A 25,627-nucleotide genomic window follows, 5' to 3' on the forward strand; every position below is an offset into this window, starting at 1 on the left:
ACTGGACTGTTTGGATGTGAACTGAGTCCATTTGAAGAAAAGCAGAAAAAGACAGTTAAACACGTTTATTCCCCACTTCACTAAGAGTTCCTAACATGGTCTGCCAACCAACTTTGTATACTCTTTCATTTGAAAATGAACCCTATATCTATCAGAAAAGGGTCCTTAATGTGAACAGGAAAAAAAGATAATATGGTGAGAAAATGTATTTAAATGGGGGGATTCTTTCCAACATGTGGAAGGTCTTACCTTGGAACTTCAAAAGACGGCAAGCTGGCTGCTTTCTTTAAAGAACTGGCTGTTCACCTTATTTAAGGAGGAGCAAGGAGAGAAAGAGAGAGCAGAAAAACCATTACTTAATAAACAAGGACACTGGTCTGAGTATACCACAATTGCATGCTTTGGAAGCATTTGTGTTTAACTAACAGGTTGAAACATACTGGGAATTCAAATCCACATCCTGCTGTACTTGCAGCCACTGCAGTCAGACTGTGGAACAATAACAAGTGGATTCTAATCAAAATCAATTTGTATATCTTTTTATTTTTTACAAGTAATGCCATAGTACTTCACAGAGTGCTTAGACTAACATCTGTAACCAACCTTAACATATATTCATTCATGTTTGGTTTGGGTTTTGACTTCATGTCATCTTGGATGCTGGATCTGTAATCTGGCCTTCAGACTGGCAGGGCTGGGATAAGACAGGTTTCGTGGCCTTGCCAGGGTAAACGGTAGGTCCTTTAAGATAAAAGAGTAAAGTAGGCCACGCTTGGCATGCAGGTAAACCCTGTGTCTCCACTCTGTCTCAAGAGGTTTAGGAGAGTAGACTCTGGAACTGTCGAGCAAGGGAAGTGTAAACGGCAGTGCCAATGCTGAAATGGCAATTGTAAGGAATTGTGGGATTGATATGGTCATTCTGGACCATCAGATGGAAAGAATTGTTCTGGAAATAGGCAGTAGATGTTTGCCACTTCTTTTTGCTGAATTGCTTGGCACAGCAATGCACATTCAACGGAACTTAAATCTTATCTCTTCATAGTTTATGATGTATTTTAGGTGTTGGAAAGTTGGCTGTGTTTTCACCGACAGTTCATATCTTTAAATATTTTAAATCTTCTTTTAAGTTGAATGGATTTAGGAAATGTGTGAAATTCTGTGTTCATTCGACACCTGATGTGCCCTGTCTCGCCCTGTCTGGTGTTGGATTGGGAAGTTACAGCCTGAACTCAATCTAAGTGCACTGGAAATGGCGTCTGTCCTCCATGTGTTTCCTTTGTGTTGCTCTGTTTTAACTCTTTGACCAGGCCTTGATGCTCCTAGTAATTATGAAATTACCATTGACCATTGTCTGCTGAAGACATTATAATGTGATTCCCTTATGCCTTGCATGCAATCAACAAAGTAAGTTTGTCAAACAGTCAGTTAACTGTGCCTGTGCTAGCTCCCTTGGATGCAGAGGACTTGGTATGTGAAAGGGGCTCAACACATAATCCTTGACAGTCTGGAATGTAAAGTTCTCCAGTGACTCCTTGTTGAATTCATCACTCTTTATACCTGGAAATGCTCTCTCTTTTACACATAACGACCCACAGCTTGAGGTTGTAGTTTCATTGAGATGCAGGATTGTGTTACATATAGATGTAACTTGTTTATACATTACGCCAAATTCTGGAACATGGATGTATAGGTTTAGCTCCATTGCAAAAGTTAGGGAATTCTATTGAATGTGAAAGATTCTAGCTGTAATAATTTAATTAGAGCTAGAATAACAATAAGATTTAATAACATTTAATTCTAGTTTTGGGGTATATTTAAGCTTTTTGAATAAAATAGATTAATCGTCTATTACCATTTAAGACCATGTTATGCCTATGATTGTACCCGCATAGCTGTCTTGTCCTATTTTAGATTTAGACAAAAGATTGAGTGTGGGAGGGAGTGAGGAGGTGGTCTCTCCCCTGTGCTGTGTGAGGTCATCTGAACGGCTAGACAGAGGTTTCAGAAAGTACATTTCAGTGGGGGTGTACTGGACCACAAAAGATCTACTGGCCGTTAATTTCATGTGCGCGTGTTTTCCACCCCCAATGGCCCCCTAGGAGTTGAAGAGAAAAAGAGTCAGAGAGAGAGAGAGAGCTCGGTTTCTCATGGGAGAGGAATAGACAGGTAGGGATAGAGAAAGAAAAAAATAATAATGAAGGAGAGTAACATCTGCAATTGTAGCTCACAAACTCCCACGAAGGAAGTTTCTTCTCTTTCAAATGGAAACTACAAGAAGGTTGTGAGAGGCACTAGGACTTGTGACTGTATTCACAGAGCTGTGCTTGGGGTATTTGATTATAACTAGAATAAATCACCCTCTTCAAAGGAACCCCTCAAGGTTGTATAGAATGCGGGCAGATAGATAATATTTCCTTTTTTCTCACCTCATCACTTCATCACGCCTATTTGGACACAAGCAGTTGTAACAATTGTTCTCCTTTTTTCTTGCTCTGTATGCAACTAAGGCATGCACCAACTAGGTGAACGACCATCCCTTTCAATGAAACAAAAAGAACAGCTGTTAATGTCTTTAAGCCTTATGATTGATTTGGTTCCAAAATCTAACCCTTGCACTCTGCGTACTCCACAGTTCTGGGGTCCCCCAAGAATTTGGTAACCAAGGATGTTACTGACACCAGCTTCGGCGTGTCCTGGACGGCAGCGCCAGGGAATGTACGCCAGTACCGGCTGAGGTGGAAGTCTTTGTTCACTGAAGAGGCAGGGGAGAAGACAGTGGCCGGGGACGTAACAGCCACAGTCTTGGAGGGTCTTACCCCAGAGACACGCTACCAGGTTTCCGTCTACGCAGGCTATGGCAGGGGAGAAGGAGAGCCTTTGGTGGGAGAGGAGACCACAGATGGTAAGTTACTTTAGTCCCTAATGCTTACACCATACTTTTACTCCTTGGCCCCTCTCTATCTTTCTCTGTTTTGCAGCCGTTCTCTCTTCAACTGTCTCTCTCTCTCTTTGTCTCTCATATTCTCTTCCTCCCTCTCTTTTTCTATAATCTCTCTCTATAACTTTGTCTCTTTTACACCTTTCTCTTCTGCTATCAACACAAACCCTGTCTTTCTGCTCATTCTGCTTACTATATCACTTTTCGAGGTTACTTCCATCTTTCCCTCTCCAACCCCATCTCTGTCCACTTGAAAAGATGTGTTTCTTGGTTTCATAGTCCCTGTGTTGCCTCACATGTCCTTACCTGGAAAACAAGGATGGGATATAAAAGACACCATGAACTCATTGAGGCCTTTATTTAACCACAGGGGGACCACCTCAGACTACAGCAACTAGAAAAAATTGGGCCACAATTGTTCTCTTTATCTGATTACATTACTTTTGATTGGACTCATACAGTAATCAAATAGAATTTGAGGGATTGCCTTAATCCACCCAAATACCCAAAAGCAAAGCTTTTATATATCTGTAAAGCCATAAATAGTACCCAGGCACATTAACAGGGAACATGAAATGACTTCAAGCTGATCGGTGACCCTGTGAGGAGTGACGCAGGTTTTGGAGTTATGCAAGGAACAAGCATTTTAAAGGCCTCAAACTCCAGCTCCACTTTTGGGCGTGATATGGAAAAAGTGATCTATGGTGACAGTTAGTGCTCGTTCTCTGAGCTTTGAGATAAAGTCCCAGCTGCTGGCATTCACCTGGCCCTATCTGAAAGGCTAGCGCAATGCTTTTGTAATCAGTATGACGTGTGTGCATGTGAGTGTGTGTCCAGGGGTTTCTGTATTATATGGCTACAGCATAGGTTTTTGTAATCAGTATGATACAACACATCTGACCAAACGTGTGTGTAATGAACTGTATAAACATGACCTAATACACACCACACCTGTACCCGTTTACCAGAGGAGATGCAGGACTAAGATATAGACTTGTATTTCCCCTCTAAGCCCTCACATTTTCTCTCCGATCAAATGCTGCAGGGAAAAAATGATGCCTGTTCATAGAATGTAGGCCTCTACTGTAGGTAATCTGCAGGTAGTCAGCCAATGAGTGAGACCAAAAGTGCAAATGGAAAAATGTGTCTCTGTCAATTTATTAGGCTTTTTTTGGTTATTGATTTTGGCAATCAAAACCGTTTGAGCCAAGAACTGCCTTGAGGAACACCTAAGGACTCTTTGCTTTCGTACCCATGGTGGTCACCACGCCCGGTGTTCTTTCTTGAGGCTGGCAGTTCCCCAAATCGGAGAAAACTGGGCCGCTCGGGCCGAGGCACACTGCAAAAAACTTTGGACGCGCTAATTTTTTCCATCTATTAAAAAGCCCTCCTTCCTCTGTAGTTGAGCTGTCTGAATATTTTCCCCCTGCTCGTTTAGTGGAGTTCTGACAATTTACACTTGTCCTTCCTGTGCACACCAGGCTGACGCTGTGGAAAAGAGAGGAATGTGGTGCAAGGTTCACAATCAACCAAATGTGTCACACGTTTGGTATCGACATCTCCATGACTTACCTGAGTGTTTAGTTGAGTCTGTTCAGTGTATGGGTTGTGATAGAAAACCTGACAATGTTTTCAACCTCTTTGGTAGCTGAGTGTGTCTGTGTTGACATTGGATGAGCACAATTAGGTGCATAATGGCCAGCAAATTCAGCTCCAATTTAAACTGAACTCCACCCAAAACTAACCCAGTACCTATCCATCAAGCTTGAGAACTTCTAAAACATTGACACGGTCTTCCTTTTTCTCTTTCTCTCCCCAGTCTCAGCCTCCGCCAGAGTCCTGACGGTGTCCGACGAGACAGATAGGAGTATGAAGGTTGCGTGGCAGGCGGCGCCCGGAAATGTGGTCAACTATCGGGTGACCTACAAGCCCACGGGGGCTGGACGCCAGCTGGCAACTAAGGTGCCCGGTGACACCACCGTCACCATGCTGAGGCGGCTGCAGCCTCTCACCACCTATGACATCACTGTGCTGCCCGTTTACCGGAAGGGAGAAGGAAAAGCAAGGCAAGGAGTAGGAACTACACGTACGTTGGTCTATACTTAACCACAACTGATCCATGCTCGACAGGACACTGTGTGGGCTGGTTACTCAGTTAGTGTCTGGGTAAAGGGTCATTAGAAGTCATTTCTGGGGAGTAATCAAAATGACTAAAGCTGATACTAAACAAATAATAGCTTTTTACTGGACCTATTTACCTATTTTGCAAGTTTGCCACTTTATGCTACTCTATTTATATGGGATTTTCCATTTCCTCCCTCTCCAGTGTCACCTTATAAAGCCCCGAGGAACTTGCAGACCTCAGAGCCGACCAAAACCAGTTTCAGGGTGACATGGGACCATGCTCCTGGTGATGTGAAGGGCTACAAGGTCACCTTCCACCCCCTAGGCGATGACATAGACCTAGGAGAGCTTCAGGTTGGACCTTACGATAACACTGTGGTGCTTGAAGAATTAAGGTAAGAACTACCCTGGTTCTTTCCCTAGTAGGACCAACTCAATTTTTATGTCTTGTCTGTTAGTATGGAACTGATCTGAGCAAAATTTGCTTCCGTTTGTGGACAGCAAAGAAGCATTTTTATCTGTATTTGTCTGTCTAATTGATTTAATATTTCTAAAAGGTTTGCAAGGCAATTCTTATTTGTTTGTTTTTTATCTCTAGAACATGCAATTTATTTGATTATAAGCAGTCTTTCACATATATAAGAATAATTTTTTGCCAAAACTACATTTGGTGTACTTCACAGGGCTGGGACAAAGTACACAGTGAGTGTATTTGGAGTGTTCGATGGAGGAGAGAGTATGCCATTGGCTGGAGAGGAGAAGACTACCCTCTCCGATGGCCCTGAACCACCACCTTATGAGGCCACAGGTAATGCCTTCTCTCAAGCCCTGCCCCCCTACAACAACACCACCACGAGCAAGACTCGCATCTGTTGTTACACGGGAAAAGCAACGCCACGTCTATGGGAACAGCAGTGTATTGGATCACAAATGAGCTACAATTTAGGTTGACAGAATCGGATGCAGATTGTCGCCTTAGGAGCCTTCAGCACTAATGACCAATAGAACTGTAACTCATTGTCATAACCCTTCTCATCACACTTAAAGCCTTATATGTGTTGTGTCTTGGGCAGCACTAGTCAAGTAAGAGGAGCTATATCAGACTGTTGAGTTTAATTGAGGAAAATACGTCCTAATCCTTAGGCTCATAAAAACAGATGAGTTGCCCTAAATGCCTTTCCTCAAAGCCAATTGTCTCACGAAATAACAGATGTAACGACTATCCCATCTGTCGACTTTCTCTCTCTCCCTCGCTTCTTTCACTCTGTCGCTTTGGCCTACCTCTTTTTTGGGTCCAGCAGCGAGAGCAGAACTGACCCAAACTAAGAAGAAGAAGTATGATCTGTTTGCAATTATGACTGTTTTACAGCCTTGTGAGTTGGGACAGTGCTGGGTAGTACATGTGAAGAGAGGAAGAAGCCTTTGATGTAAGGCACTGGAAGAGACGCCAGGCCCTTCTAAGAGACAGATACACAGGACAACAAAGAGCAAGCTCTTAAGACTTCACACTGATGCTATGCTTGATGGAGCTGGTGGGGAGCCATGGAAACCAAAAGAATGATAATTAGAATTGCCCCATTCCACCCAAAATGAACTCAAGCTAAAGTCTTTGAAGAAATGTCAAATAATATTTACTGTAGTTGGTGAAAAGGCTTGAGTGCATCTCTCTGTGAGCCATGTTTCTCCAACAGTACCCAGTTCCATCTACACCCTGATCTACACCCCTCGAAGGTGTGTAAGAACAGGCAGAAGGAAAGGGCGTACTACCACTTTGATAATAATAATAATAACCTTTCCATCCTCTTTGTATGATATTTCACACTTATAATACCCTCATTTATCTCACTTATCTACATTTAACTAAATACTTCCTGTAAATAAAAGGTAGCTCTCCGCTGAATGACAGGTGGCTGCAATAGCTGTAAATTTCAGCTGTAAAATAAAACCTGAATTGACTGCACCGTCAACACCATTTTATTATTTGTTGGAATGTGCATTGCAGCTGAGGACAAACATCTGGCATGGTGGATAAATCTTTTCCACCATCCCATTCTCCAACAATAGGCCTCCAATATTCCTTATTACTGCTGTGCAACTGGAACAGAGTGGACAGGAGAATGGAGGGATACTAGCAATCACGTCTCAGACTTAAATCTCCTTCCTTCAGCTCAACATCTGTATGTGTGTGTGTGTGTGTGTGTGTGTATGTGGGTGGGGGGTGAGAAGGGGCTTAAAAAGTCTGTAAATCAAACATCATGTAACCTGTTTCCAATTGCAGAGAGTGGCGGCATGTTGCACAAGGGGTCTGCAGCCTGCCATTGCAGCAGCCTCGCAGCATCTGCGGGCCCGCATAGCCCAACGCCCTAGCGGCTGAGGCCGACAGGGCTCATGCTTTCATCAAGCAGGTGTCACAGGAAGCGCGAGAGAGCCCGGAGCATCTGTGGAATGCACCGTTCCTCTCACGCAGGGGAACACTCGTATATCAGGTGTCAGAACGGCCGTCATCTGTTGTCGACCTTCTGCGATGAGACCATGAGTGGCTCGTGAATAACGGGAATCAGTGATGAGCGAGATAGATACAGTCTGCGCACAGAGGAATACACGATGACGAGCATGATCACAAATGAAAATGAAATGTTCAAAGATGAAAATGTGTTTGCTTGCTTGTAAAATGTATGGGAATTGCATTGTTTTGGAAAGAAAGTTGTTTGAGGGAATATCACTGAGGGCATGGATTTTGATGTTGTATCTTTACCTTTCTTTATCTTTCTCCATCACACACCTGACTTCCCTTCTTCCCAACACCTGTAAATGACTTTCATGACACATCTTACTACAACTTCAACAACGGAATAGCCTGCTCTATATTTGAGCTGTGGTCGGAACCTAACCTGCTAATCTTTGACCCCTTAGATGTGGCGTGTAAAACAAAAGCACAGGCCGACATTGTCCTCTTGGTGGACGGCTCATGGAGTATTGGACGGCTGAACTTCAAAACCATCCGTGCCTTCATTTCCCGTATGGTCGGAGTCTTTGACATCGGCCCAGAGAGGGTCCAGATTGGTGGGTTTCCGCCATAGATTCAGTCCTTTCAGTAGTCATGCATACCTGTTCAGATATTGCAGCTTTGTGGATACTTGGTATTTCTTCTAGTGAATATCTGAGTGTGTCAAGGAAATTGATTGGGTCATACTGTGTCATGTCAAATGTTCAGAATTGGCAAATGCTTGTGTGTTTTTTTGTCTAGGTCTGGCTCAGTACAGTGGGGACCCCAGGACAGAGTGGCACCTGAACACCCACAGAACCAGGGACTCTCTGTTGGAGGCTGTGGCTAACCTTCCATACAAAGGCGGCAACACTCTGACAGGTATTATAATTCCCATAAACAACTCAATTGTACACAGCACTTTAAAGCGATAATGCTTTCGCAATTGGAAGTATCCATTCAATATCAACATTTTATCATATTGATAAATAAATCAAACAAAAATTGTTGTTTTTTGCAGGTCTGGCTCTCAACTACCTGCTCCAGAACAATTTCAAAGAGAACGTGGGGATGCGCCCCAAAGCCCGCAAGATCGGCGTGCTTGTGACAGACGGAAAGTCCCAGGACGACATCATCGCCAACTCTCAAAACCTGCGTGACCAGGGCATTGAGCTCTACGCTATCGGTACTTTAAAAACTCTATTTCCTTCTCTAGCCTTTCCTCCTGTCTAAAAACTCACTGGATCCTATTCTCTTAATGACAAATTGCCTTTGATATATCTCAGCTGGTGTTATTAGTTATTACACCCAAGAAATATGGTTTATGACTTACATGCCTAATATTAGTCTGTCTTGGTCTCACAAAACGTATTTCTGACTGTCACAATGTCCGTTCCCGGTATGAGTACCTGCTCTCTTTGCTTGACACATACAGGTGTCAAGAACGCAGATGAGAACGAGCTGAGGTCTATCGCTTCTGACCCAGAAGAGATCCACATGTACAACGTGGCTGACTTCTCCTTCCTGCTGGATATAGTGGATGACCTAACCAACAACCTGTGTAACAGCGTGAAGGGACCAGGTACTGGACCTTCCTGTGGTCACCGCACATACGTTCCATTACATTTTCAGTTAATTCATTTACAAAAAGTGCATCTGAAATACACAGCAGAAGTTTACAGATCAGAATTGCATAGTTCTAACAGTATTGCTGTGGTCAGAGTCAAGGAATGGTCTGTACTAGCCACATTGCAAAGTGCAAAGTACTTAGCTACCAGGCATGGTGAACAGTACTCTATAAGACTACAAGAAGACACACATGCACACTATTGAGAGTCAAACAGGGAACTAGTGGAGAAGGTAGCAAAATAAAATAACAGACACTTTGAAATGGATACATTATATTACTTTAAAGATCACTATGTACATAATGTAATATACTAACTGTGTTGCTCTCCCTATTGACCCAAGAGAGTACATACAGGCTATTGCAACAGTAATCCAAATATCCTGAGGGAGCTGGGCTGATGTGAGGCCATGGTTATGTAAACAGGGTTTTCCTGAAGGGGCTCCAGACGCTCTCAGAGGAGTAACCTCACAGGGCTGCCTTAACAGGGGAAGCAACACAAGACACTGTATGGGAGCCAACCCATAACAAATTGTATCCCGTCCCTTTTATTCTTAATGTTGCCTCATTCCTCCCTGAAATGAGAAACAGTCTGCCTCTTAATCAAATTAAAGAGCTGGAACTGGAGAGTGTGTTCAGGGACCTTTCTTGGAGAAGGCTTGGTCGGCCATAATAATACTGAGACAAGAAGTGCAGAGCAGTATTTAGGATTGTATTTTTTTATCTCACAAAATTAAATTAACAGCGGGTTGAAGTGTCGATGATCTGCTACTTGTCTACCTTGTCTAGTTTTCTTTGGGTTAGAGACCACTGTCAAAGTGCTTGCGATGGAATGGTACAGTAGCTATGGAACTTACCTGTAGATATGAGAACCATCCTTTATAGAAGGATGGATGGGGAGCCAGGAAAAAATGAAGTGTGAATGGAAGGAAGGACGGCATTAAATAAGGAGGACAAAAGCAATTAAGAAGGATAAATCCAGGACAGTCAGGGTGTGAAGTGTATAATCAGGAACAGAGGCTGTAACTGTCTCGCCCTGTCTCTGCCTGTACAGGAGGTGGCCCAGAGGCACCCACTGACCTGGTGACATCAGAGGTCACCCACTACTCATTCCGCGCCACCTGGACGGCCCCTGACGGCCCCGCGGAGAAGTACCGCGTGGAGTACATGACCCTGTCTGGACGCCCTCAACAGGTACACACATACATCACGCTCTCACACAATTACGCACATAAACACATGCAATCACGAAACATGAATATTTGGTGGCTGTTTGATTTGAGATGAAAAGCAGGCTTGATAGTTAGAGACTGTAAACAACTGTAATCAGTGAGGTGCTTTTTGGTATTGGGATACAAGTCTGTTAGTCCACGCAAATCCAGACATGTGATCCATCGGCTTTGCCTTGCATTAGCCACATGGAAGTTTGTCTTGGCAGATGTGTGGTTGTTTTATCACAGCGGAGACTGACAGAAGCCCTGACTTACATAGGCTTTTAATACATAAGGGACCAAATGTGAGATGCTTTTGTTCTATAAAACATTTTGATGTCAAACAGAAACATATTAAATCACTGGTGTGTATATTACTTTCAATTCAAAGTTCACTTTCAGTAGGTAAATGTAACATTTATTCTCATGGTTTGTACTGTGAGCCAGTATTTTGTGAGGTTTAACTTTTGTTTGTGTATCAAAATAGAGCCACACGCTGGGTTGAAACCAGCACAGTTGTTGTGGCCTGAATTACGATGCAATAGAAACCAGTTACATCATCATGAAAAGCTGGTGTTAGTACTAAATTCCACAGTTATATAAACACGCCTATAACAGTTCTGTTCATGTGGCAACTTTGAATAAATAAAAGAATTGCCCACATTTAGAAGCCCATACAAGTGCAACATCCCTGTAATCTTTTCTCTCTCACACAGACACACATACACACACATCACACAAACACACACACACACACAAATCATATGACTTTTCTTATCCTTTTCCCTATTTCTGTGTAGGTCATGGTGGATGGGACTGTGACCACGGTGGTTCTGCAGAACCTCAACCCTCTGACAGAATACCTGGTCAGTGTCTACTCCGTGATTGGAGAGGACAGCAGCGAACCACTGAAAGGAAGCGAGACCACCCGTGAGTACCCGCCCACTTGACCTGTTAATTACCTTCAGATCGCAAGATGCACCTTTCTTCCTTATCCCCTAACCTTAGATGACCAAAGGATTAACTATTCTGTTTTGGGGTGATAGTTTTTCACTGTGCACAATGCCCCTCACAATGATGTTTTGAGGGATTTACATTTCCCTTAACGGTTGTTCTTCACTGGCCTCCCTTGAATAGCATCATAAAATCTCACATAAAACATTTCTCACTGTTTGGTTCTCTTTATTAGCTGTTGAGATCTGCATGGTTGGCTCTCACTTCAGCTTCAAAACATCTGTGTCTGTGTGTGTACCCCTCTATTCAAGTTTATTTGTATATGTTCGTGTTTAAATGCGTTTGCCTTCAAGTGTGTGCATGGGTCTGCGTGCGCAGGTTTGTAACAGCTTTTTGTGTCCCTCCTCCCTCCAGTGCCTCTCAGCGCGGTGAGGAAGATGACCATCTACGACGAACGCTCCACCACCATGAGGGTGCAGTGGGAAGCGGCGGTGGGGGCCACTGGCTACATGCTGCTCTACAGCGCCATCAACGCCACTGAGGCCTCGGTGGAAAAGGAGGTGAGGCCCCTACTGAGCATGCTCAGAGAGAGGAATGCCGGGCTAGCCAGCTGGGTTGTTGATGAGTTCAAATATACACATGCACACACACACACAAACTGGTTCAATTGCACAAAAGCATAAACATTTTAGACCCCCACCCCACACTCACACACACACACACACACACACACACACACACACACACACATACACACACACACACACATACACAAAGCCAATATTCAAATAGTGAGCCCCTGCCAATTATTTTTGACAGCATGCAGATGTCACATAGCTAGTCACAAAGAAAGCAGTGTTTGCGTCTCACTTTATGGATACAGAGGGGTGTGAAAAACATGATCTCAGCCTACCATGGGAGCACCATCATTTTCTTTAGCGTGGGGTGAAACCCAGTGGGTTCGGACTCGTTCTGGCAACACACAAGTACAACAAAAAGCTCTAACGCCTTTACATGTGCTTTGAGTCTTCAAAACCGGACGGAAACGTTTGAAAAACTTGAGAAACGAAACCCCATCCCCCCCTTGAGTATCGTGTTTTTGGTTTGCCCCGCCAGATAAGAGTGGGAGGAGAGGTGACTGACCTGCAGCTGGTGCAGCTGATCCCCAACACGGCATACACGCTGTCAATCTTTGCCCTACACGGAGAGTCCGCCAGCGACCCCCTCACCGAACAGGGAGTCACACGTACGTCCCCATGCTTTTCGTTATGGAACAGATGAAAAAAAGCAGATGTGTTGTTCAATTGTTCTGTTATGGAGCAATGGAGTCACTCAAAACTGTCCTTCACAGTAAAGTGGAAGTCATTGTCTACACTGTCTGGTTTTAGATTGATTTGTATGGGTTCACCCCCCGGGGGTGCTTTACCTGTCCCTGTCGTGTGTCCCTCCCAGTGCCCCTCCCCCCTGCCGGAGAGCTGAAGGTCAGAGAGGTCACCCACAGCACCATGAGGCTTATCTGGGACGCCGCGCCCGCGCCTGTCCGCAAATACCTCATCACCTACAAGCCTGATGAAGGGGAGGCTAAGGAGGTAAGCTGGGGTTCCCGTCCACATGACTATTGTCTTTTCTACTTGGGGCTGTATGTGTGCAAAAGGGCTGCCAGTGCCTACAGGCACCAGGATCCCTGTTCAGGAACAACCTTTTGATCCATATTCCAGAGTTAAGTGACACAAACAGGTTTAAACAAGAGGAAACAGATTCTGCCCAGCCTAACAGTGACCGAAGTATAGCTCCAACCATGATTCATTTAGCTATTTCTACACCAACTCCTGTGCTAAGCTGAGTCTAGTCTGTTTATCCCATTGTGTGTAATACAGATCCGGAATGGATTGATATTGATACTTTTTACAATGGTAGCTTAGACAGCGTAATGGAAGCCCCAGCTGGTGACAGGGACAGGGGCTACCAAGCATGTGAGACGGAACCCTGGGGCTCCACCTTTGGACAGAGAACCTGGAAGATGGATCATACCACTATCAGAGGATGGGTAGAGCAGATATCACCTGGGAAGGGCTTGTTAGTTGAGCAGGGGATTGCTAGGACTAGTCATTTGAGTGACAGGTGTGAAACGTGCCCTCCCAACTTGCCTGGTGGTGTAAAACATATAGTTTACAGCCCTGTGGCCTTCTGGGAGTTCTCCCACTGTGGCAGGTTTTGGCGAGTGCCGTCGGCCACATCCGGAGAAATAATTCATGTTGCGGTCCGCCTTGTCCTCTGAGATTCAGGAGATTAAAAATACAAGTATGGGTCCTCAGGCAGAGAGGCAGGATTCTGTGTGTGCTTGTTTCTTTGTGTGTGCGTATGTGGGTGGAAAGTGGGGTCATTCTCTGCCCAGAAAATGGCAGTGTCTGGGTTTACCTGACTGCACAACACTGGAGTAGCAGCTTTACCAAAAGCTGTAACATGGAAAACAGGAAGAGCACCTTTCTAGATCCAGGAAAATCTTTAGCAGTGGGATTTCAAGTCCAGACGCTATCACAAATAAATATTCACCAGATGGACTGCTCGAAATACAGAGACTACACAAACAGATATTTTAATACAAACATTTTGATTGACCCCTTGAACCAAATCAGTGTCTGATTCCATTTAATCATTGTAATTACTTATGTTGGCATTCTTGTTTATTTTTACTTATTTGTTTATCTATACTCACCTCGTTGAACTTTCCAGGTTTTCGACATGACCCTGGTTAAGAACGCTGTGTCATCAGATATCCACAGCTTTCTTCAGTTTACGTTTCAGATTCTTTGGAACTTGAGTCACTGAGAGCAGATTACTCTGCCCATAGCTTTCATCCATTATAGTTCATCTGAATGTTTCTCAGAAACTCATTTGCAGTATTCATACAACTGTATGTTGTATTCCTGTTTTTTGGATATCATCAGCTGGAGGTGGCCGGAGACCTGACCACCAGGGTTCTGGACAACCTGATCTCCCAGACAGAGTATGGTCTTGCTGTCACGCCCATCTACGATGAGGGACCTGGCAACCCCATGCTGGGGGACGCCATCACGGGTAAGAGAAGCTAGCAGATGCTAACATCCATGGTAGAACCTTCCACTTGATAAAATTTCCAGGGCATGCACTTCTGATGTACTAGGCCACTGGCAACACACTCCAACATTTAAGCTAAATACTTGAATGTCCCAAAAATGTGTGAGGGGGAGACTTGAACCAAAACTAGCTACGTTTTAGCTTGAACCTTGATAAAAAAATACCCCCCACACCCTGCTTACACCTCTCCCAGGTCTTTCTCTCTCCAAACACTGAATGGCAATACACTTACAATCATCCCACGTCCCCACATCTCTCCCCAGACGTTGTGCCTGCTCCTAAGGACTTGCGGTTCTCCGAAGTTACCCAGACCAGCTTTAGGGCCCACTGGGAACACGGAGCTCCCGATGTAGCGCTCTACCGCATCGGCTGGACCAAGAAGGGAGACACCAACTTCCAATACGTAAGAGAGAGAGACAGTTTCAGGGGCTGACAGGGCTGGAGTATGAACCATGAGTGTGTGAGGGGGCTTAGAGGAGAGAAGAGGGTCCATTGGCATTGGGTTTACTACTACTGTAGATTTGATGAGAGCTCATCTTAGTAGTCAAGCATTCAGCGTTAGAGAAATCAAGTTGCTGACTGGGATTTGAAGAGGACATGTAGCACTCTAACATGGGGTTCCACTCCTTCAGGCCATCCTGAGCAGTGAAGAGATCTCCCATGTTTTGGAGGGCCTCGACCCTGACACTATGTACGATGTTTCCGTCACTGCCATCTACCCTGACGAATCAGAAAGCGAGGACCTGCTGGGGAGCCAGAAAACATGTAAGATACTTCCTATTTACAGAGGAAGACTGTGTACAAGAAATCTTAATTGCTGTATTTTTTATGAACTTAACTGCCTATCACTTTGAGTAAATGGCTTTTCCTTTTCTCTTTCGTTTCCTCTAGTGTCTAAGATCATCACTCCTGGTAAGTACATGTGTTGAAATCAAAGAAACCGATTGTGTTAAGTGACCTGCACATAAAAGAGCTTTGTAGATAAAAGAGCTATGTATTGACTTACCATGTGAATTAAAGGGCTTGTGGTCGTTATCTTGTTTGTCCCCAGCACCCACCGGTGCCCCCACCAACCTCCTGGTGTTCAACGAGACCACCACAACACTCAACGTGAGATGGGACCATGCACCTGGGCGCGTTCAGCAGTACAAGATAACCTACGTCCCTACCGCCGGTGGCAGAACCCAGTCGGTATGACCGAAACGCACACACAGTTCATCCCAACACACCTGTAAAGCTAAGAATCATGTAAACTCCCTTTAACAAGCTGTTAGATTATGTAAGTGTTAAGAACACTTAGTGAATTTGAGTCTTTTTTCCTTTTCTTTTTCATCGTACACTAGCTTTCCCTAGTTTATGAGATGGGTATAGGTACTTGCTTAAATGAGACCTCCACCCCCCCCCCCCCTTGTAAAAAGTTTAGATGACATCGTTTATTAGCTGATGATACATTTTAGCAGAACCGTGGGGTTGAGGAACATTGTCCAGAGTGTGTGTGTGTGTGTCTGGAGGAGTCGGCTGCAGATGGAATGTAGAACTCCAGTGAACTGGTGTGTTTATGTAATGAGACTTGGGTATCTTGGGGGTCGTATAGTGTAGACAGTGTTTAGAGGGTTACACAGAACTGTCTGGCCAGCCTTCTGCTGCTGTATCAAGAAAGCTAGATGTTTTTCATAAGGCCCAGATGTTTAGACAGTTAACATGTAGCTTTTCTATCATGTGGCGTACATAAGAAGGCTAGTGAAAGGAATCAGTTTCATTTTTTTTCCCTCATCATATCTGGGTCAGGGTAATGTCAAATTGCACTGCCATATTCAACTCAAGGTTATCTCACAGAATGTGTTAATGTGTGGTATTTGTCAAGTTTAGAATTTCCATTTCATAAAAAGTTTGAAAGGAAACCAACTTTGGAAGGAAACAAGTCTTGATAATTTCACACAAAATCATTGAGACAATGTTGGAAAGTTGTTAGCTAATGAGAACGTGTCTGCCAAGTCCTTCATGGCCTTCAACAAGAGGAGGGATTGGATCCAGCCTTATTTAGTTCAGCATTGTGTATGAAACGAGATACACAAGCTGTTCCACTTGTTTGCAAGGAAACTTGTTCTGGTGCCTGTGTTCATGTTCTGGTTCTGAACATATCCCCATCATGCAAACAAATACAAAGATTTTGTGGATATAATGTACACATTTTATATATATGGTAAAAATCCTTACATTTGAGAAAATAGATTACATGGGCCTTACATTTGAATAAATCATTGCCTTTGAGTGAGAAAGGACAAAACACATCCACACTTACACAACAGGAATCCAGGTTGGGTTCACTTTACTCTTTGGCCGACGATAGTCATACGTCTCTCCTGAAAACAGACTCTGATTGGAGGGAAGAAGAACACTGTCTTACTGCCCAAGCTGATCCCAGACACGCCCTACACCATCACCGTGGCAGCCATCTATGCCAGTGGGGAGAGCATGGACATCTCAGGCACCGGCAAGACCAGTGAGTCTTCCTCTCTCCCTCTCTCAGAGTCTTTCTTTTTGAGTCCGTAATAGTTTGGTTTTGCAAAAGGTATTATCTTTAACAATGTTATGATGATTGGTGTCGCTGTCTTGAAAACAACACAAAACGTTTGAATCTGGGGACTGTGAACATAAGACAGTGAGACAATGCAAAAAACAAAGCCATCTTTTGATGTGATGAAGTCTTTAATATTATGCCAGTCCAGTTTGGTTTTCAGACTCAAACATCCTCCATCTTGTGTTCTCCAGAGCCTCTGGGTGGAGTCAGGAACCTCCAGGTCACTGATCCCACCACCAGCACTCTCAACGTCCAATGGGAGCCCGCCGAGGGCGTAGTGCGCAAGTACAAGATCTACTACGTCCCTGCTGCTGGGGGAGTGGAAGAGATGGTACGTTGCATCTCATCTGGCTTAGCCAATTATCAAATTCAATTTCATTTGTATAGCCCTTTGTACCAAAAAATATTTCACCTATAACCAACCTATCCCTCAAAATGGACAAGGAAACAACTCCCCAAAACGCTTTGGGAAAAGCAGAGCCCTGACTTGGTGTCTGGTTGTGTGTGTAGGTGGAGGTCTCTGGCAGCACCACGGCCACCGTCCTGAAGAGGCTGCAGTCTGGGACCCTGTACACAGTGAGCGTGGCCCCGCTGTATGCTGCCGGAGAGGGCAGTCGAATGTCGGAGGACGGCAAGACATGTAAGTCCATGGACACAGTTGTGCTCTATGTGGCAGAGGGATTCTGGGGTAATCTGCACCTGGCACACTGTAGAAAGTCAGTATCTAAACTATACATAAACAGTAGCTGGCTCTTTCAAATAAATACAAGATTTGAATCTCGTCAATGACAGATTTGGGCTTCTTGGTTTCTTAATGTTTACAATTTTTTTGTTTGTTAATGAGCTGGGAATATTCGCTTGGTCATTATGCGAGCGCTTGCATCTGTTCATATCACTACAGAGAAGCCCCCTGGGCCTCGTTTGTTAGCCTACACTGCAGCTTACCCAAAACGCCTGCATCCCATCCAAGTCATGTCTCAGTCTCACATGTTGATTTGCCTCATAAAACCAGTCAACCGTTTCAATATCTGGAAACAAAACCACAATGATTTACAGTAACTCCCCTTGCTTCTCATTTACAACTACAATGCACTGTGCCTATCAACTTCTCTTTTTCCAACGCTATGAAGCCCCTTAGTCTTTGTATTTAGTTAAGTCATCTTTGGCTTAAATTCAGCATTTAAAAGGACGCGTTTCCATTCCGCCCTCGCACCCCAGATCAAACCAGTATGCAACCTTTCTCCAACATGAGTCAGCTTTTTCATGGGTGTGATACAGTAGCATAGGAAGGAATTCCTTTTGGCTGGCATAGTTATAACGGTTTCCCCTAAGTTTTACCGTAACAAGGTCTGTTTATAGCACTCTGTGACGGTTAAGGGAGAGGGTGGGGGAGGGAGTATGACAAATCTGCTGCTGCAAGGAACAGATAGAAAAAAAGGGGAAAAAAATGAATAGAAAACCATCATTTCTTTATTTTATGACTTTCAACCACTGGATGAGGTCACTTTGCTAATACGGTAATCCCTATTCTATCTCCATTAGTTATGGCCTGTTTTCTCCCATGAGTGGCCTTGGTTTTTCGTAAATGTTACAAATCCAAATGGTGATTTATAAATCTCTTACATTCTTGGTTTAGCAGTAACATCTCTGAGGACTGGTTTCAGACTGATTTACATGACTTTCAATCCTGGAATTTAACATCTCATTCGACAAATAGGGTTAATATGATTAAACTGCAACATTTCCATTTTGACCTTGACTTGTTTCATTCAATTTATGAATATACTGTTTTTGGATGCTCTAAATGAGCCTATAAACGTCCATAGGCAGCACATTGATACAATATTTGCATGTTAATGTCAAGTACTTGTCTTTTGCACCAGTTCAGAGTTCTACAAAAACGCCAAACTATGTACTTTCATTTTTACTGCAATTTTCTCCAAGGGTTATTTAGATGTGTCTCGTCTTATGGAAAGCCTTCAGCATTCTACCTTCTAGGTATAGGTCTTTAAGTATATCATGTGTGGAGTCAGTGTTAAAGGTCAAAAGCTGTACTACTCATATGTCAACTCATAGAATATAAATCAGCCAGCACTGTCGGTGATGTGTTGTGTAAATTACAAAGAGAGTCAGGTAGAATGCTCCCCAGTGTGTTATTTAGACAAGAACACACAGCAGACACAGTTTTTACAGCACTCTCTTAATTGTGTTTTTACCTGCTGGTTTTGTCTTATTCACAATTTATTCTACTTCTGTTTGCTGTTCGTCGGTTTTCTCTCTCCGTCTATATCCATCTCACCCTTTCTTTGTTTGTTCTTTGTCTCTGCCTCTCTCTCTCTCTCTCTCTCTCTCTCTCTCTCTCTCTCTCTCTCTCTCTCTCTCTCTCTCTCTCTTTCTCTCTCACACACTCTGTCTGTCTGTCTCTCTTCACAGTGGAGCGTAGTGCTGTCAAGAACATCCAGGTGTTTAACCCCAGCACCAACACCCTGAATGTGCGTTGGGAGGCGGCGTCAGGCCCAGTCCTGCAGTACCGGGTATCCTATGCCCCCCTGACCAGCACCAGACCCCAGGAGTCGGTGAGACACGCACACACAAATACACACACACAAACCACCCTTAGATAAACCTTAAACCTCAAATGAACCACTCCTAATGTCAAAGTGCATGTCAAGGTTCAAAGGTTAGGAGGGGTGGTGCATGTGGGTGGCCCCCCGAGCAACAGTTCACTAACCTTAAAGGATTTCAGAAAAACCTTCGGGGACAACCCCTCACTTGACTTTTAGAGTGGAAACGTTGAGGAACGTTAAGCTTGATCTCCACATTAACGGTCTCCCTAGGCAGTTTTGGTTTGAAACTACTCTTTTCACAACTTATTTTAAATTTCTACTGTAGGTTGATTAAAATGGAAATCCATTTGACCCCTTCTCTCTATATATATTGGTCCAATGTGGCCACATCTCTTCAGTGAAAGGGTGCAGTACGAATCTCCTTATCCCCACAAACAACTTGTAAAGCATTACTCAATGTCACACAAACATTCCACATCTGCCAGAAACATTGACACAACAAGAACACTTCCTTTGTGAAACTACAGACACTGCTAGTACTTTGAAGAGTGATGGAGTGTTGTTTTATTGATAGAAAGAGAGGTATTATTTTATATTCTCCTTCCTGCTCTTGGTTTTATTTCTTTGGGAATAGTAGCATGTCAGACTTCGAGCCATGCTTTTCCAGCGCCAGAGCCAACTCATCACGTCAGGAGCAATATGGCCAGTGTCACACAGCTCCATCAAATTATACATGAGGGAATTTGGTTCTCATTCTACCGGCTTTAGTGGACAGCTTGTAATAATTGTTTTTGTTCAGGAAAACAATGCTGCTTACACTGAAACTTAACTTCCCGGGCAAACATATCTCAACTATTAAATAAAGTTGCTGTCAACAATGTGAAGAGAAAGCACACAAGAGGGTAACAGTGCTTTGAGGTGGTGGAGGTAAAGCACGGGAAGGGTGTGTATGGATATGTGGCACACGGACGCAGCAGGTAGAGGATGAAGGCATTTTTGTTTTGTCACACAGATATCTGAACGTTTCATCCTTGGCTCTCTCTTTCTCTCTCTCTCTCTCTCTCTCTCTCTCTCTCTCTCTCTCTCTCTCTCTCTCTCTCTCTCTCTCTCTCTCTCTCTCTCTCTCTCTCTCTCTCTCTCTCTGTCTCTCTCTCTCTCGCTCTCTCTCTCGCTCTCTCCCTTTCCTCCCCCTCTCTCTCCCTCTTTTTCTCTCTGTCTCCTTTCTCTCATGCACACACGCAAACACAGCAGGTGGCCGCCTATGAAGATGAATGTGAGGCTGGAAGAGGCGGGTTTCTGTAAGCACCTGTCATCACATTAGCCTGTGTTATTATACACTCTCTCCAGAGGGGCCCCTCCAGATCAAAGAAATACTTGTCTTTCTCTCAGTGCTGACAACTACAACTCAAATCGTTTCTGAGTAAGGCAGAGTTGTTCGAGGTGTTCGACACAAACAGCTGTGTGTGTGTGCGCGTGCCTGTACCTTTGTTTGTGATGACGACACACATGTTCTTTCCGCCAGCGACACTCAGTTTTAACTGTGTGTGCTTGTGTTTGCATGTGTGTGCGTGTTTGTCTCCATAGGTCCTGGTCCAGGCACCGTCCACCACAACCCTGCTGCAGCAGCTGGTCCCTGACACCCCTTACAACGTTGAGGTGGTGGCCATCTATGCCGACGGCGAGGGTCCTTCAATCAGCGACCAGGGCACAACACGTAAGACACACCCACAGTACAAACGGCTTGAGTCACATTTCGGCATATATGTAGGAGACTAACTGCAGAGTTATAAACTGTTACCAATCCCTAGTTCCCCGCAGTGGGCCCAGGAACCTGAGGGTGTATGACCCCACCACCAGCACTCTGACGGTGGCCTGGGAGCATGCGGAGGGTCCTGTACAGCAGTACCGCATCTCCTACGCCCCCACCACCGGGGACCCCATTGAGGAGCATGTAAGTAGCCCCCCCTCCCCTCCCTCCCAACACACACACAGTCATACTTTTCCTTCTAGCACTGAAACGATGAGCCAATGATTGTGCCAGTAGGACCTTGTAACAAAAAAATATATATATATATACGTATATTCGCTAAACATCCTGTGGATTTTGCAGTCATTAATGTTGTACTTTCCTTATGTGTCCTGCAGACAATGGTGCCTGGCAACAGAAACACTGTGATCTTGCAGAACCTTACTCCAGACACTCCCTACAACATCAAAGTGATGGCTGTCTACCCTGATGGGCCTGGGGGAGACCTTGCAGGAGATGGACGCACCGGTACACACACACATGCATGCACACACACAACCACCCACAACCACCACAAACAAGCACAGACACACACATATTATATTTCACACACTCACATACACTAATAGTAGTATGGCACACAGTAGTTGTACGTTTTTACATATTAAAAGACTGATCAATATCGTAGATCATAATAATAGTAACTTTCTTTCTGGGCCTCAAATATTCAGCCAGGACAGCCTATTGTGTATGCCAGAGAATTGCAAAATGGCTGGTTTCCAGTGGGGATCTAGCCTCAAATTTGGCCTCCTCTCATTTCCTCAAACACATCATTTTGTTTAATTTCAATAAACAAAAGGAAATTGAAGCTGCTTCCTTGTTCACTTGAAATCAAGCAGTGGTCCTTCACATGGCCATGCTTTAGCCAGTCCAAAACAATATATTACAGTACCTACCCCTCAGCTACTGTCAAATAGTATCATGTTTTTGTGTTAGCTGGGGGGGTTCAGAATGCCTCATTTCTATTGTAACTGATGTAACCCAGACAAACCCTAACTAACCCAGACAAAATTGACTGTTCTGACTGTCTCGATGTGATGGTCAACAGTGGGTCTGTTGGAGCCCAGAAACCTCCGTGTGACAGATGAGTGGTACACCCGCTTCAGGGTGTCCTGGGATGCGGCCCCCTCCAGAGTCCTGGGATACAAGCTAGTCTACCAGCCTGAAGGTAACACACAGTGGGAGGTTAGACAATCCCGGTGTCTTAGTCTTAGGTGTCTTGATTTTCATTTTCCCTTTTTGACTCTATAGGGTCAACAATCAAAGCTAAAATGAGAACCACATTTTTAAACTTTCCAATAGTAAATTAGTTATTTATTTATGTAGCTATTGTATACAACAATACTGGCTCGGCCTCTTTGCCTGGTGTTGACTGTGCGTCATTGACACTCCAGGTACGGATCAGTCCATGGAGGTATTTGTCGGGGACGTGACTACACACCACCTGCACAACCTGCAGCCTGGAACCACTTACGACCTGAAGGTGTTTGCCCAGTATGACGCTGGCCTCAGTGGGGCTCTGCAAGGAAAAGGAACCACATGTATGCCCTACTGGTTTATATCACATTTGTTGAAGATGAATACAATTGTTGTCTGATTGTTTTGTTAGTATATTAGCATGATGACCAGTTTACTGCTGCAACCAGTCCCTTAGAGAGTTTGAATATGATCCCAAAGGGAGTTAAGATGAGAGCAAATGAGGCATTGACAGGTTCTTCTTGTCCCGTGCAGTGTACCTGAATGTGGATAACCTGGAGACCTACAACATTGGATACGACAGCTTCTGCATCAGGTGGACCCCCCACAGAGCAGCCACCTCCTACAGGCTTAAAGTCAACCCTTTTGTCTGTGAGTACAATACCCACAATACCCACAGCATCACACAGAAGCTTGGTCTTGACCAGTTCTTGCTGCTGGTAGGTCACAGCTCTCTCTGATGATGTCAAATGAGTGTCGAGAGTAATTTAGCATGCCATCACAAAAGCGTTATTGTCTGAAGCGCCTAAAAATAAATCTGTATATCATTCGATCGCTCCATGCCCACTTATCCATCTGTTCTGGATTAGCTAGCTCCCTGAGGGCTGAGAACTGTTAGAAATAGGAGGAAAAGAAAAGGAACACTGGGATTGGTAAATCTTAGAAGAAAGTTTAGTGTGTGCTAGTCCAGATTGTAGCAGTACATTTAGTCCCATTGTGCAAATTCTTTGTTTCTGAAAAAAATTGTTGAATAACATACTGTCAAGGCCCATGGCTACTGTATGTCTCATAGTAATTGAGACCAAAACAGCTCATATATCCAACTTGCTAGCATCACTAACCAAACGTTTGTCATTGAAGTATGAGCTGAATAGATCATAAGTTTGAGTTCATCTCTTCTACTATTGTTTATGCCCCCTCTTCTTCTCTCTGTACCCCAGCATATAACAGTGGAGCGCAGGAGATCACCGTTACTGGATCTGAAAGCCAGTATTGCTTCGATGGCCTTACTCCCGATGCACTGTACAATGCCACCGTCTACACACAGACCCCCAACCTGGAGGGACCAGGGGTCAGTGTCAAGGAAAGGACATGTAAGAGATCTCTCCTCATGATACTTCACTTTGGACTAGTAAATGGGTCTGCTAAATAAAGTTAAAAAACAGATCATGGCCGTATGTCTGTACTCAGATTGATTGAATTTGAACTGGTGTGTGTTAACTAGCGTGGTGCTTTAGTATGGTTGCTGACACACAGGTGTGATGCGCTAGAGAAACATCTACGCTACATGGTCACTGAAAGTGCTAATATTGGAAAAATTGACTGGGTGTGTTGGTATGTTTTTTTTCTTTTGCAGTGGTTAAACCCACCGTGGCCCCGACTATGCCCCCAACCATACCTCCACCCCCCCCCATCCCGGCTGCACTGGACGGTAAGCAGGAGGCTGAGGTCATTAGCATGCTTTTGGCAACAACCAGATCAGCATCATGCTTGAGGTGCTGTCCATTCAGACTAAATAAAGATGGACGAAATGTGAACATGCTAGTGATGAAACTGTCAGTAAAATTGGGAAATGTTGCATGTCATAAATTTGTCAATTGTACCTTAATACATGTACCATAAAACTGTACCCTTAAATTCAATGTATATTCTGTAGAATAACTCTATTGCTATGGTTGTGCCCCTAATAGTGGTTTAGTGGCCCATTAAGGAAGGTGCAAAGTGAGTGTGTCTGTACTAGAAGTCTTACAATAGAAAGAGCACTGACCTGGTGTTCCACTGTCGACGTTTTGTTGCATATCTCACAGTGTGCAAAGGTGCCAAGGCTGATCTGGTCTTCCTCATTGACGGCTCGTGGAGTATCGGAGATGAGAGCTTCAGTAAGGTGATCCAGTTTGTCTTTGACATGATTGGAGCCTTCGACATCATCAACCCTAACGGCATGCAGGTTTGTAGCTCTGGGGGGCATGTTATGAGAAACTTGTAGATATACTTGTGCATTTATTACTGTTTGTAATTTTTCCTAGTTGAAAAAAATATAGTAAAAATAGAGTTTTCTTTCACCAGCATTTTAATTATATTTTCTGATTGATGGACTTTTTTCTACATATATCTCTCTCATATTTCTCTTTTATCTGGGTACAGGTGTCCTTTGTGCAGTTTAGCGATGATGCCAAGACAGAGTTCAAGCTGAACACGTACCACGATAAGGGCATGGTCCTGTCTGCTCTGCAGATGGTCCGTTACAAGGGAGGCAACACCAAGACAGGTACAGACCTCCCCCCAATGTTCATTTGTAAGATCAGCCAGAGGACCATTTACACCTGAAGTTGATGAGCAGGTTGAGACTGCTGTTACAGGGATGATATTAATAACCATCTGGGATTTGAATTACATCTCAATTGTAAACTGGAAACAGCTCTGTTTAAAGATAGAAGGAAGATCACATCCTATGTGATTAATCCAGCTTCTTACAATCAGATTCAAATGTCTTACAGTTGTCTCAGCTGATCGATGCCTTCTCTTCATTCTTATTTGTTCAGGCGCTGCTCTGAAACACGTGGGTGAGAAAGTGTTCACCTCGGACAACGGCATGAGGAGAAGCGTTCCCAAGGTGTTGGTGGTGGTCACTGACGGACGCTCTCAGGACGAGGTCAAAAAGAGTGCCTCTTCACTGCAACACGCTGGTAAGGATGTTTACAGTGAGACTGGGTGTGTTTGTATGTCTCTAACTTGAAGT

General features: G+C 44.1%; 1 protein-coding gene across 2 annotated transcripts in view; it reads left to right on the forward strand.

Moving 5' to 3' along the window:
• Positions 1–25,627, forward strand: part of col12a1a (collagen, type XII, alpha 1a) — a 55,411-nt gene that overhangs the window by 12,071 nt on the left and 17,713 nt on the right. For both annotated transcript variants that reach the window (XM_084676020.1, XM_084676010.1), the window contains exons 14-46: positions 2,633–2,902; positions 4,758–5,024; positions 5,265–5,457; positions 5,746–5,870; positions 7,976–8,125; positions 8,310–8,429; positions 8,569–8,733; positions 8,983–9,129; positions 10,229–10,368; positions 11,186–11,315; positions 11,754–11,899; positions 12,456–12,585; positions 12,792–12,928; positions 14,288–14,417; positions 14,720–14,859; positions 15,089–15,221; positions 15,348–15,368; positions 15,508–15,647; positions 16,830–16,959; positions 17,229–17,368; positions 17,548–17,677; positions 19,471–19,613; positions 21,189–21,318; positions 21,413–21,555; positions 21,750–21,879; positions 22,460–22,579; positions 22,806–22,952; positions 23,143–23,259; positions 23,829–23,981; positions 24,245–24,319; positions 24,696–24,835; positions 25,033–25,156; positions 25,431–25,574. In XM_084676020.1, coding sequence (XP_084532146.1) covers positions 2,633–2,902; positions 4,758–5,024; positions 5,265–5,457; positions 5,746–5,870; positions 7,976–8,125; positions 8,310–8,429; positions 8,569–8,733; positions 8,983–9,129; positions 10,229–10,368; positions 11,186–11,315; positions 11,754–11,899; positions 12,456–12,585; positions 12,792–12,928; positions 14,288–14,417; positions 14,720–14,859; positions 15,089–15,221; positions 15,348–15,368; positions 15,508–15,647; positions 16,830–16,959; positions 17,229–17,368; positions 17,548–17,677; positions 19,471–19,613; positions 21,189–21,318; positions 21,413–21,555; positions 21,750–21,879; positions 22,460–22,579; positions 22,806–22,952; positions 23,143–23,259; positions 23,829–23,981; positions 24,245–24,319; positions 24,696–24,835; positions 25,033–25,156; positions 25,431–25,574 — 4,650 coding nt within the window. The remainder of the gene's footprint in view (positions 1–2,632; positions 2,903–4,757; positions 5,025–5,264; positions 5,458–5,745; positions 5,871–7,975; positions 8,126–8,309; positions 8,430–8,568; positions 8,734–8,982; positions 9,130–10,228; positions 10,369–11,185; positions 11,316–11,753; positions 11,900–12,455; positions 12,586–12,791; positions 12,929–14,287; positions 14,418–14,719; positions 14,860–15,088; positions 15,222–15,347; positions 15,369–15,507; positions 15,648–16,829; positions 16,960–17,228; positions 17,369–17,547; positions 17,678–19,470; positions 19,614–21,188; positions 21,319–21,412; positions 21,556–21,749; positions 21,880–22,459; positions 22,580–22,805; positions 22,953–23,142; positions 23,260–23,828; positions 23,982–24,244; positions 24,320–24,695; positions 24,836–25,032; positions 25,157–25,430; positions 25,575–25,627) is intronic.

This window comes from Hypomesus nipponensis, chromosome 3, assembly GCF_054491055.1.
Source record: "Hypomesus nipponensis isolate SF chromosome 3, ASM5449105v1, whole genome shotgun sequence".
NCBI classification, from domain to species: Eukaryota; Metazoa; Chordata; class Actinopteri; order Osmeriformes; family Osmeridae; genus Hypomesus; species Hypomesus nipponensis.